Source organism: Piliocolobus tephrosceles, chromosome 2 (genome assembly GCF_002776525.5).
Source record: "Piliocolobus tephrosceles isolate RC106 chromosome 2, ASM277652v3, whole genome shotgun sequence".
NCBI classification, from domain to species: Eukaryota; Metazoa; Chordata; class Mammalia; order Primates; family Cercopithecidae; genus Piliocolobus; species Piliocolobus tephrosceles.
Window position 1 is genome coordinate 120,021,888 of NC_045435.1, and position 14,627 is coordinate 120,036,514.

Here is a 14,627-nt window from a genome sequence, read left to right on the forward strand (position 1 = left end):
TCCTTCCTTCCTTCCTTCCTTCCTTCCTTCCTTCCTTCCTTCCTTCCTTCTTTTTCTTTTTTTGAGATGGAGTATCATTCTGTTGCCAAGACTGGAGCGCAGTGGCGTGATCTCAGCTCACTGCAACCTCTGCCTCCCGGGTTCAAGCGATTCTCCTGTCTCAGCTTCCTAAGAAGCAGAGACTACAGACACACACCACCATGCCTGGCTCATTACTATGTTTTTAGTAAAGATGTGGTTTCACCGTGTTGGCCAGGCTGTCCTGGAACTCCTGACCTCCAAATGATCCACCCGTCTCAGCCTCTCAAAGTGCTGGGATTACAGGAGAGAGCCACCACGCCCGGCCTGAGCTTAATTCCTAAAACAGTTTTCTTAATTCCTAAAACAGATAAAAATAGTTATGTTTTAGAATTGCCTTGATGGTTAAGTGATATCTTGTTTTTAAGATGGTTTGAATTGTATGAGCCCGAACTAGTTCCCTCAGTAGATGGCAGCTGTCACTGTTATACTGGTTGATACAAATGCCAATTTGTCTTTTTAAAGATTAAATTGAATTTATTTAATTCTGGGAGTCATAGAATAACACAAATATGAGTTAATGTATATAAATTATTTAGTTGAACGTATAAGGCTCTTTAATTATATTTTGTTACTTTTTTAATAGGCAAAATCTCAAATAGTATTCAGTGTATTGGATGTTGCCCATCAGTTTATAAAGGATGTTAATCCAGATGAACCCAAAGAGGAGAATAATTCTACCAAGGAAGCCAGTAAAATTCAGCATAAACCCAAATCTTTATTTCTCCAGAGGAGCAGCTCTGAGGTAAATTGAGGAAAATATAGTAGACATTTTCTGATATATGTAATTATGGCAAGTGCCATTCATATACTTAAGTTAAGCTACAGAATTTTGCTGATAATTTCGTCACATTATTATTTCATATAGATTTGTTCCTTATTAACCAAATACATCTTGACTATAAAAATCTTTTCAAGAAGATTGTTTGGATTCCACTAAATACTAGTCTTTTTGATGAATGATATTTTGACCATATGTCTTTCTGGACGTTTTCATCTATGTCAGGAATTGGATAAGTATTTGCGGAAAACATTTTTTAAAAAACCACAATGCAATCTAACAATTTTATATTAGTCAGGACTTCATTCAGAGGAGCTAAAAATATAAAACCTTGCCAAGAGTTTTAAGTGACAGGCAATTGCACAGTTATTTAAAACTAGATTTGTACCAAATTCTGGCAGTTATTTAGATTGACTACTGATCTGACAATGTGCTAGATAAGCTTTTATCAACTCATGCCTATATATTTATAATAGGCATATTGATTCTTTAGCAAGAAATGAACTTCAAATTTTGATCTGTGTTATAATCCTCATTCTTTTAGATGCCAGTCACTTTTCCCGTGCAGTTCAAAAACTGTAACTTAGCTGAAGTCATGCTGCTTGTTATGTGTTGACCAAGTCTGGGTTGAAGTTAAATCTGTTGTGTTCCAAACCCACGCTCATAGACGTAAAAGAAAATGTGTTCTATGCTAGTAGGACCTATTTTCAGCAGAGGAAGTGTGCTTGAATTTTTCAGGAGTGTCAGCATATTTGTGTGGATTTCACTTTCTAATAGACCTGTCAAGGATGTTTTGTGAAGAATCACTGCCTCCTAATTATAACAATAACATATTGAAGACCAGACACTGCCCTAAATATTTTACACATTATCTCCTTTTGTCTTTTCTTAATTATTCCACTTTTTCAAATGAGAGAATAGTGGCAAGGAATAGTTTTTATAAATTGCCAAGGTAGAATTGATAATGGAACTTAGATTTCAGCTCAGACCTTCTGACTCCAAATTTCCTGCGTTTAATCATTATGCAGAGACTGTGGCTTTAAAAATTTCTTCTTCCTGCCTGCCTTTTCATCTAATTTATCCTATCAAAAATAAATCAGTAGCTAACTTTTATTGAACACCTTATGCTAGGCATTGTACTTAATGCTTTACTTGCCTTATCCAATAATCACAATAACCATGTAAGATTTGTGCTGTTACCCCAATTTAACAGACGAGAGAGAGGTTAAGTAACTAGCCTTACTGGAAAGTGATAGTGTAGCCTCCTCTGTGTTATTTATTAATCTTTACACTAGATGTTTTTCTTGTCTTCATAGGTGACTATGTATGCTGTATACATTGTCTGCCTCATTGTCTTAACTTAAAAACCATTAATTCAATTATTTTATCCAGGAGTATATATTAAAATCAACTGGAGAAACATTAAAGAAATACATATGATTAAGTTCAGCATCTCTGTGGGTGGGGTTCAGACGTGTGTGTGTGTATGTGTGTGTGTGTGTGCGCGCGCGTGCGTGTGTGTGTTCAACAACTCCTCAGTGATCCTGGTGAGTGTTCTTGTTGGGAATCACTGTTATAGATGACAGAGTACACAGTGAAGAGATAACCCCTTCATAGACTTAGTGTTCCTCTGTGCCGAAGAACAATGCTTCTCAAACTTTAATAAGCATCGTAAGAATTGGAGATTGTTAAAAACTTGCATTCTTGGGTCTGTCACCAAATTTGGATTTTTTTTAGATATTTACCTGTGGGTTAGGGCTCAGGAGTCTGATTTTTAGTTTAATGGCTAGAAGAACCAAATGGTACCAACGCCTGATGCCTCTCTTATGGCCTTTTTAATGGAACAAAGCCAATGGCACATCCTTGGAAAGAGGTACAGTTCACGAAAGAGCTTATATCTTATAAGCTGAAACCTGGGTTTAAAATAATGATACTGTTTTTCTTATAGCATTGTAACATTGGGCAACTTCCTTAGCTCTTTTGATCTTCTGTTTTCTGTTTTGGAAAGTGGGGATATTAAAACACATCATCTTACAGGGATATCATGTACTTAGAGGGTAACGAATGTACAGCATTGAATTTCTATGTGCATCTTCAAATTTCTTTTAGAATTGGGCAAGGTCATATTGGACTCTGAGTGGACGTGATATATGACAGTTTTGAACTGAAACGTTTAAGAGCTAATGTATAACCCTCCAGCTTTTTCTACCCTGCCACAGCTATGTGGAAGCTGGTATTCCAGTGGCATAACTCCAAGATGCAAATGTCTGACATCTCTGATTCATTGCTTGGAAGGAAGCTTCCCTGGAGAGCTGCTGAAATTGCTGCATATTGAAATAATTTTATATTAAGTCACTGAGTTTTCAGTGCTTGTTCATTAGTGTAGCATATATATATATAGACACACTGACATATTGCTTACTGGTACCAATAAGGTACCAATAAGTACCTTCTCACAAATACTCCTAAGAGTCTATCTTCAAACTAAATTTATCCCCTCTTCCAAAACCTATCAATGTTGTTGTTGAAGGCGCCCTACCTAGCTTTCCAAGCCAACGAAGGCAGTTATTGTCTATTGTGTTTTCACTTCCTCCTCTGCACATCCAATTGGTTACTGTGTTAGTCTTCCTAGGCTGCCATAACAAAATACCTCCAACTGAGCGGTTTAAACAAGAGAAATTTATTTTCCACGGTTCCGTAGTTTAGAAGTCCCAGATAAAGTGCTGGCAATATTGGCAATATTGATTTCTGGTGAGGCTTTACCTCCTGGCTTGTGGCTTGTAGGTGGCTGCCTTCTTGCTGTGTTCTTATATGGCTTTTCTTCTGTATGCACATGCATACAGAAAGGAGAGAAAGGTGGGGGAGAAAGAGAGAGAGAGAGAGAGAAAGAGAGAAGAGATATATGATGCCTCTTTGTATTTATTTATTTATTTGAGACAGGGTCTTGCTCTGTTGCCCAGGCTAGAGTGCAGCGGTGTGAATTCAGCTCACTGCAACCTCCTCCCATGCTCAAATGTTCCTCCCACCTTAGCCTCCTGTGTAGCTGGAACCACAAGTGCACACCACCACGTCCAACTATCTCCCTCTTCTTAACAGGATACCCAGTCCTATTAGATTAAGGCCTCAACTTCATGATTTCATTTGACCTCAGTTACCTCCTTATAGGCCCTATCTCGAAATGTAGTCACACTGGGGGTTTGGGCTTCAACATATGAGTTTGCGGAGGGAGATGCAATTCAGTCCATAATAGTTACCATGTCCCATATAGGCTACCAGCTAAAAACTCTTGAATGTTTGGTCATTTATTCTATCCTTATTGCTCTTTCAGATACTGCAATTTTTTCTTTATAAAAGGACTATCAATGGAAAGTGCCTTTCATTCTCTTCCCTTTTAGGAGTCCGGCAATCCTTCTGGTTTTGTATGTATGTATTTCTTACACAAATGTTAACATGTTTGCTCTGCAAACATGCTTTTTTTTTCACTTAACAATGTAGTTTTTATATCCATGTAAGTACAATATACAACCTTCTCATTCTATGTGGTGACTGTAAAGTACTCCATTTATTGGAGGTGAAAAGACTTTTAAAAATCTAACTTTCACCAATCAGCATTTATGCTGTTTCAATCTTTTGCTAGTATATGCTAAAATATAAAGTATAATTTTGAATAATGTGGTTTTGCATAGATATATCAATGTGATAAAATCCTGAAATTCCTACATAAAAAATTATGCATTTGTAATGTTGGAATGTTGGTCAATGTGGGTTAATGTCTGTATCATTTTGATTGGTTTCCTTGCAGCTAAACACACTATTTCCTAATTTCCCTCTCTTTGCCACATTGGTATATGGGACTTTACAATGATTTTACATGTCCAGTGGGTTTAAGCTCCTCTGTGCAGCAGGCAGAGCCCTTTATATTCTTCCCCTGCTTCCCTTTCTACCCTTTATATTTTCTCATTCTTTACTTTTTGCTGTATCAATGCAAACTGCTTGTAGTTCCATGCCACCAATGCTGTGTGACTCCCATGTCCTAGCCTACATATCATTTTCTTTCTCTGGAATGCTGCCCTTGGCACTTTTTGCTTATGGAATTCTTGTTTTATCTTTCAAAATCCGATTCAGACATCATTTCCCCTGAGTTTTACCTGCTTCTTACACCATTTTCTGTTGTGGACTTACTAACCTGTGTTTCTGTGGCCAACGGTTAGCATAGTGTCTAGTGTCTGACAGGTCCTCGGATATATTTTGCTCATATTTAAAATTTTTATATACATCTTTAGCAAAATACGCTGAATTGTACTCTAACACACTGCCTGTTTATTTTTCAATTGTGGGCTGAATATAGAGATTTATACTCTCATGTCTTAAAAGATACACATGAATATTTAGCAATTTGATCAGTGTAGGTAATCCACATTTGATAATTCAGCCACTGGTGTGGGTTTTATTTTGCTTGGGTTTCCTAATGTGACTATTCTCTTTGATTCAGTGCATAGCTTCCAAATACTACCTTTATTTTCTTGTGTGCTCGGACTGGATTTATATTTTGTACTGAATTCATCTCTCCACAGCCATCATTAATCTGAGGAGCATGCATTGTATTACATGCATCGATGAACTTCTTCATTCATTCCACTAACTTTTAATGAGCACCTACTTTGTGCCAGGCACTGCTCTTGGCACTAAGAAAAAAGACAAAATCCCCAACTTCGTTATATACTAATGGGTAAAGACAGGCAGTAAATAAACATAGAACAAAGTCACATGGGAGTAAGTAATGGGAAGAAAAATAAAACAGTTAAGGAATTATTAAATGGTGGAAAGGGGGCCTATAAATTTTAGAATTGGTAGTGAAGAACTTTCTGAGTAGGTGATATTTGAGCATTTCATTGAGTCAACGAAATGAGGAAATGGCTATGTAAAGATATGGAGAAGGTTCATTCCATGCATTGGGTATAGCTAGTACAAGGCCCTGAAGAGGAAATGTGCTTGATGGGTTCTCAGAACTGCCAGAGTGGGAGACTAACTGGTGCAGGGTGAATAAAAGGAGAATGGAAGGAGGTAAAATAAAAGGCAAGGAAGTACAAGGTTGTGTAGGGCAGTATAGGTACTGGTAGGAACTTGGCGTTTCATAGACAGTCAATGGAGAGTTTTGAGCAGGGGAGTATCTGATCCGATTTTAAATATGAAAAGGTTGTGGGGAGTAGGAGATTGGGGACATAGGGAGAATGGATACAAGGCAATTGCACCTTTACAGAGAGAACACTGGTGAACAGCATAAAGATAAGTCATCAGTTCTGTAGTCTCTCATCTTCATAATTTCTGAAGAGACCATTTATAATTGCCAATAGAGTTTTAAAGAACAGAGTAAAGCATATGAATAAGCACAACTTAAAATTATTCTAAGTTTAAAAAGTCTGATTTGTAATGACTAATAATTAGTTCTACCTGTATTTTAAAACACAGAAATATTTTATTAAAATAATTTTTGTGGGTGAATGCAGAAAATTTAATAAAGCATGCCTATATGTGCTTTTAATTAGGTAGAAATTACAACGACAAAAAGAGCAGAATGTACAAAACCAAGAGAGAGTCTGTTGTGTGAAGGGTCATTCAATGAAGAAGCTTCTGCACAGTCCTTTCAGGAAGTGTTAAGTCAGTGGAGAACCAGAAATCATGATGACAAGAAACAGAATTTACATGCAGCAGAAAAAGGTATTGCTTTTCTTTTTCTTTCTTTCTTTTTTTTTTTTTTTGAGACAGAGTCTCACTTTGTTGCCCAGGCTGGAGTGCAGTGACGTGATCTTGGCTTACTGCAACCTCCGCCTTCCAGGTTCAAACAATTCTCCTGCTTCAGCCTTCTGAGTAGCTGGGATTATAGGTGTATGGCACCATGCCCGGCATTTTTGCATTTTTAGTAGAGATGGGGTTTTGCCATGTTGGGCAGGCTGGTCTGGAATTCCTGACCTACTGACCCGCCTGCCTAGGCCTCCAAAAGTGCTGGGATTACAGACATGAGCCACTGGGCCCAGCCGTTATGGATATTTTTATAACACGAATGTTTTACAATGAAGCTGACTTTAGGTTATTTACCTCTATTCTCTGTGACTATAAATGTGATGTTCCAAATCTATAAACACTGGGAAAGCAGTTTGCTGTAACTCCTCAAAGGAACATCACCGTGTGATCATTGGTGAGTGGTTTAATATTTATCGGCCCTGAATTGGGCACTAGGGGGATTTCCATTTGTTTTCTATGTAAATTCAGACTGTCAAATGAATGGATAATTGGATTCTTTCAGTTCTTCTTCTAGTAGAAATTTCTGCCAGGACACCTATCGCTTTTTTTGAGCAGTAATTGTAACACATAAAATGGGAGAGTCTGTGAGATAAAGAAGAATTTTTTTTTAAAGAATATTTGACTTAAAAATGCAATTTCAAGGACCACTGTGAACTTCAGGGGGAGAATTGATTTGTGTTCTCATTGTTTTTGTTTCTTTTTGAACTGCTTTTTGTTCTTTTATTTTTTTTAAACAGTTTCACTCCTACATTCTAGACATTGATGATCTGGATGACTGAACAGTATCTTTAAGTTTCCCAGTATGTCTTGAGGAAAACCACAAGTTTTTAAAGTATTCAATTTATTATTTTGATTACTCAGAATCTTGTAGTGTCTTCCATTTGCTTTTTATTTAATATAAAATGTTAGATAATAAATTTCAATCATGTATCTTACTTGCCAATTTTACTATTTTTATTTCATTCTTTTCCAGCGGAGAAACTCTGCTGATTATTACTCTTTTATTACACAGTGTAATTTCTAATCTCAAAGTATCACACATCATCTTCTAATTATAATTGAACTTTTAAATAAACTTTATTCAAGTATTTTTCTACTTTTTTTTATTACACATCAATTTCATTGATATTTTCAAGACATTATTTGTATGCTCTCTTCTTAGTAGTTTATATCTCAGTATACACCTCATTTCTCATTGACTGTGTTATTTTATGTGCTTTATACTTACTACTTCACACATTTTTTTTTTTTTTTTTTTTACTTGTCAACCCTGACTTTTGTCTACTTTGAAAGCCATAGTATTTAAAATAATACTGTACCAAGTTGAAAAGTCACCAGATCAGAAGTACAACTCTTAAAATTTGTTCTCCATAATGGAAATAACCATATGATAAAATAATGAATGCTTATTTTAAAAGACTTGGTTATAACAGAAAGTTACCAAGAACAAAATGAAAACAGCTCAGTCTCATCATATAGAGATAATCCATGTTAATATTTTGGTACATGTTTTTCAATAAACATAGTTGTGTACACACACATGCTCACACAAAAACTGAGGTAACACTAAATACTATATTAGTTAACTTGCATTTTCACTGAGATTCTGTAATGGACAACTGGCCATCTAATAGAGATATACACAATCATTTGTAACTCTTGTAGAGTATTCTATATGGCATGATTTAATCAGAAATTTATTGATGGATATTTTATTTCTAATTCCCAGTATTATAAAAGATACTATGATGGGCATCTTAGCTATTTGTGCACTTACAGCATTACCTTAAAATAAATTTCTAAATATAGAAATGTTGTCTCAGTGACTTGTTTTATAAAATTTTAATGAATATTGTCAAACTGACCTCCAAAAAGATGACTGTGTTGGTTGTACTCTCACTGATAGAGTGTGACATGACTATTTTCCCATATTTTCTAGTTCTTTGACTTTAGCCAGTTTGGTTGACAATAAATTATTATCATTATAGCTGGCTTTTTACCGTTATTTGTGAAATAGACAATATTGGCTATTTTTTGTCACTACCTTTTGAGCTAATATGTTAAATACGCCATATAGCTAAAGAGTCTACTCCCAGCAAATATTATTAATTCATTTGCCTGTAGGTCTAGTTATCAACTTATTCACAAACAAATTAATCCAGGTCACCTCACATCTTTATTTCTCGGGAATGTGCCATTGGTAAGGGAGAAAAGTGAATCACGAGGCCAGCTGCTTTATCTTCTTCTTCCTCCATCACCCTTCTACGTTTAGAGTTTATATCTCAAACACAGTAGCTCTTCTCTAACATCTAGACAGAAAAAAAAGAAGAATTATTTTTTCTTTTTTTCCCTTTTAGCTCTCCTGTCAAGAAATCTTGTTTCAAAATGAAAAGGGGGACTAATGGTGGAGGCATTTCTTTTCTCTCTATTTTGCTCATGTCCTCAAGTGCTCTTTCAGTTGAAGGGATTCTAATCAGTGTTTTTCCAAACTGTTTCCAATTGCGTTCCTCAACACTGCTCTACTCTTTGGGAAGAATAGAAGTAGAATTCCTTACTTTATTTTTGTTTTAATTTGTTTCCATTGCTGACCTGTGGCTGTTTCTGGAAGTTAATCATTACAGTCTACAGTATGAGGCCGGGACATTCTGCAGTCTTAGTTTATAAAAAAATGTTTTTCCTATCTCTACTATTTCCCTTGATTCTCCTACATTGTTTTCCCCCTGTGATGTTCAGTTTGGAGACAGGAGTGATATGTGGGAGGGTGGAGAGACTAGTGATCCTGAATCTACACTGCTTTCTTTCCCAGATATCTTCATCAGTTTTAAATATCTCTGAATAGTAATTTTAATTTAGTAGTGCTTCAGAAATATCCTAAACCTCTAGAAGTAAATTACCACGTAGATATAAATTTGTGAAGAAAATTGTCTCTTCCAGATGTCATTATGAATTATTTATTTCCCATTTCTCATAATGTGTAAGTATTATTTTCAGTGGCTATAATACTTTATACATCTGTGTGTTATACCTTTATGTATGTGTTTATATAATTACAATGAATGTTTGTATTTATAATTTTTATTTAACAAACCTTCTGAATCATAAGATCCCTTCAAGAGATTGTTGAAGAAAACTATCTATTCAGTCACTTAATAAACTACCAATATTTAATACTTTTACATTATTTAAACCTTAACCTATTGATTGTATAGGTAAATATTAAAGCATATATGCCTCACAAATGATGAGTTCTACATGTTGAGAGAAGATATGGTAATTTGTAAACTTGTTTGTATTAATTATGCACATTGTGTTTATTTTTACAGACTCATTGGAAGAATGTGAAGTGCAGACTAATCTGAAAATTTGGAGAGAACCACTTAATATTGAACTTAAAGAAGATATTCTATCCTATATGGAAAAATTATGGCTTAAAAAACACAGGAGGTATTTTCTGGAATTGTAATACTATTAGGAAATATGAAAGTTATTTATGTTTCTTTCTTGTATGACATGCCTTCCTATAGCAATTTTATATGTATATTTCATATTTGCATACATAATTTTAAAGCAAGATTAAATCCCTGTGAAGTTGCTCTTCCAAAAAGAATTTTAGTTCTATTTATGTATGTGATGCATCATTAATTTAGAGTTTTCCTTGAGAAATGGAAATATGTATATGAAGAAAAGGCACAAATGCAGAAAATAATTTAAGAATAATAACAAGAATAATGTGATAAATGAAAGATTACTTAGAGAAGACACCAGTTTTTTACATTAGCATTAACATTTGAGACTATAATTTTCAGAATCTAGTTTTAAATTAATTAAACCTGTTTCTAATTTTATTAATAGTAATTAAATATACTTTATTCAAAGAGATATCACCAGATACAATCATCTAGAAACTTTGGCAAAATAGGGGTTATTTTTTCGTAGATCTGAGGTGAGGCCTGAGATTCTGTATTTCTAAATTTCTAATAGCTCCCAGGTGATAATGGTTGGATGAGGATGGTCTTTTTTTGAGGTACAAGGTGGAGGAGCTCTCTAAAATTTGCTTGATAAGTGGTCATCACACCCTTCCTTTACCTTCAGTTATGCAAAACCATCTCCTGAGGTGGCCCATTCCATCTGTGAAAGAGATATTTATTGAACTGTAATCTGTTTCCAGCTCATTTCTAAACTTGGCTCTAATTCTACCTATTAAGCCGACACAGATAAAATCTAATTTCTCTTCTCCATGGTATCTCTTCAGATTTTTGAAATCAGCCCTCATGTTTTCTGTAAAGCCTTTGCTAGATGGGTTAATACCTGTACCACCACTCACCTTCAACTGTTTTCAATGTGCTAGATTTTTTTCTTTTGGATTATTTTGAAAAGAAGATATACAGATGGGTTTCAAAATAACACAAAGAATTCCTGAATAACATTCACTCAGCATTCTTTAATGGTAACATCTTACATAAACATAGTGCATATCAAAACCAGGAAATTGACATAGGGACAATATTATTGACAACTGTACATTTTACTTTAATTTTATCATCAGTGTTTTCACTATTATCCTTACCCCGTTCCAGGATCTAGTGCAGGATTACACTTTTTTTTTTTTTTTTTTTTTGGTCATATCGCCTTATCCATTACAGTTCTTTAGTCTTTCCCTGCCTTTCATGACCTTAACACTTTTGAAGAGTACTTGCCAGATGTTTCGTAGAATGTACTAAATTTGGGCCTGTCTGATGTTTTTTCATAATTAGATTGAGGTTATACACTGTGAGGAAAAATACCACGGAGAATATGTGTCCTTCTCAGTGCATGACATTCTGGGATCATGATGTCAATATATCTTATTACAGATGATGTTAACCTTGATCATATAGTTAAGGTGGTGCTAAGTTTCTCCACTGTAAAATCACTACTTTCCCTTTATAATTGATACATATTTTACAGGAGATATATTGAGATGACACATCAACGCTGTTTTCCCTTAAACTTTCACTTCCTAATTTTAGAATTTGTGACTGAATTTTGCCTGCAGCAGTTAGTACTCTCCTGCTCTATTGCTGATATTCTATTTCATTTTTTCCTTCTAAATTTATTAGTTGGAATTCTTAAAAGAAGTGTTCCTTCACCCACGTTTATTTATTTATTCTTTATTTATGTGAACTCATGAATATTTATTTTATTTTGGGGATTGATTTCTAATATTATTGTTATTTATTTTGCAACTCAAATTATTTCTGCTTTGGCCATTGTGGACTCTCCCAGGTTGACTCTTCCATCCTTTTGACTTGTTGTTATCATTTTTTTTTTTTTTTTTTAGTTAGTTTGCTTTGAACATCTCTTTTTTTCTGGAACTCAAGATGTATTTTCTCTTCCCCAGCCAAGGAATTGTTTTTCCAAAAAATACTGATTCCCTTTATTGGGGAATTGTGTTGAGAAACAAAGATCTGGATTCCAGGTGTGGTCATTACTATTCTGGTACCACGATTCTAGGCCTTCTCAGAGGAAGAAACCAGGAAGTACACATACACACACACACACACACACATATACACACACAAATCCACATACACATATATAAATTTTTTTCTGTATCTATCCATCTGGATATCTATTAAAGTAACATGCATTCACACTTAGGCATTCCGAATCCAAACCAGCATCACGTGGTTCATTTCCATTCTCCCTTTGCTTATTTGACAAATTTCTTTCACCTACAGTGAGAAACTTGGCTTTCATTATCTATAATATATTTATTAATTAACCCTAAATATATATATATATATATATATATATATATATTTATACATACAGTAGTTTCAGAATCACTATCACTGAGAGAAGTGAGGGACAATTAGTTTCAAAATTATTAATAATATCACTGAAATAAATGAATTTTACACCTAGAGTACAGTCTTTTTGTGTCATGATTTCTATCTGTAGCCTACGGTATCTAGGCCAAACCATATTTTGCAACATCACTTTGGCCACAGTGCTCATTTCTTTCTCACCTCCTTTAAGGTTGGTATGACTTTCATTGGGTTCTACCCATATCCTCATTGATTTTTAAAATTTAAATAAACTTGTGGTATACAGTTCTATGGGTTTTTACCAATGCATAACGTCATGTGTCTACCGCAGAAACTGCCCCCACAAAAAACAGTTTCACAACCACAAAAATTACCTTGAGCTTCCTCTTTCTCCTCTTCCCTTTCTTAGTCCATAACGCCTTTCATCTGTTGTCCACCCTTACAAATATGCCTTTTTTCGAAGGTCATTTAAATGAAATCATACAGTGTCTGTCCTTTCATGTCCTTCACTTAGCAGAATGCATTTAAGATTCATTCATGTTCTTGTATGAATCAATATTTCTTCTGGCTGGTTTCCAGTTTTTGGCAATTATAGCTAGGTCCTTTAAAATATTTTCATAACAGGTTTTTCTTGAATATAGGTTTTTAATTCCCTGGGTAAATACCTGGGACTGTGATAGGTGGGCTATATAGTAAGCGCATGTTTACTTTTATAAGAAACTGCCAAACTCTTTTCTAAATTGACTGTCTATTTTGCATTTGCTCCAGCAATGTATGAGAGTTCCGGTTGCTCCAAATCCTTGTCAACACTTGGTATTTTCAGTTTTTTTTTCTTTTGGTTGACATTTTAATAAGGTGTGTAGTTGTATCTCGTAGTAGCTTACATGGCAGAGGTTTAAGCTAGTTCGTTTATAACTAATGTCCAGGCTGTATATACTTTTTAAAGTATGATGCCCATCATAGCTCTTCAGGCTATTTTTTTGTGGGGATACTGTGGTAGACATATGACTTTATGCATTGGTAAAAATCCACAAAACTATATACTACAAATTTATTCAAATTTTAAAAGTCAATAAGGATATGTGTAACAGTAGTGTGTATCTGTTAATTGCCTTTTTCTAATTTAGCAATTAGCATATAAATGTAATTCCAGAGTCACTTGTCATTTTTGGTGGCTACCTTTCAATATTGGGTCATTTTGGGTTTCTTATATAATAAAAGAAGCACAATTTTGTTATTAAGTGACAACTGTCATTTGAGTTTGAACATATACAAGAAAGTTTCATCACAGTCACATCAAGGTCCTGAGCTGTGCTCAATGCTGTGTCTTGGCCAGTTTCCTTAGCAGAAAAGAATACTTAGTGAATATTTTCATGTTCGCTAGGGTCTTATTTGCATGGTTATTTTTAATGGTAATCTTTTTTTTTTTTTTTTTGAGCTAATACTTTATGTCTTGAGTATAGATGTCAATGTAGGGCAATCTATTTGCAATTCACAGGTTTCTGATGCATTTCTGATGTTTTGCTTCAGAAAAGTTTCTCATGTAAATAACCATGATCATGATTTTGACTTTACTTTTGCCTATTGCTGTGTTTTATATAGTAGGCTTATAAATATATGTTCTATTGCTTTTTTAATATTTTACTGATTTGGACAGTAAAAGTTTTTAAAAATTTTATCTGCAATCAATACAGAAGTGTTGATAGACCTTTTATCCCTAGCTTTATTAAGGTATAAATAACAAATAAAAATCGTATATAGTTAAGGTTTACCATGCAATATTTTGATATATGCATACATTGCACAATAATACCTTAATTAAGCTAATATATTCATAATTACAGTTTTTTGTGTGTGACACTTAAGACCTACTATTAGCTATAGTTATTATGCTGTACATTAGATATCCAGAATTAATTCATCTTGTGTAACTGGAACTTTACAACTTTTGCCCAACATGTTTCCATTTCTCCCAACCTCCAGCCCCTGGCAACTACCATTCTACTCTCTCCTTTTGAGTTTGACTTTTGTATCAGTGAGATCATGCAATATTTGTCTTTCTGTGTCTGGCCTATTTTACATAGCATAATGTTCTCTAATATATGGCAACAACCTAAATATTCATCAATGGATGGATAGATTAAAAATATCATATA

At 34.4% G+C, this 14,627-nt stretch overlaps 1 protein-coding gene across 1 annotated transcript in view; it reads left to right on the plus strand.

Moving 5' to 3' along the window:
- The window catches only part of ZBBX (zinc finger B-box domain containing), a 141,367-nt gene that overhangs the window by 50,220 nt on the left and 76,520 nt on the right, over positions 1 to 14,627 (plus strand). Inside the window, exons 10-12 of the mRNA XM_023213527.1 lie at positions 665 to 823; positions 6,406 to 6,577; positions 9,985 to 10,105. Of these exons, the coding sequence (XP_023069295.1) occupies positions 665 to 823; positions 6,406 to 6,577; positions 9,985 to 10,105 (452 nt within the window). The remainder of the gene's footprint in view (positions 1 to 664; positions 824 to 6,405; positions 6,578 to 9,984; positions 10,106 to 14,627) is intronic.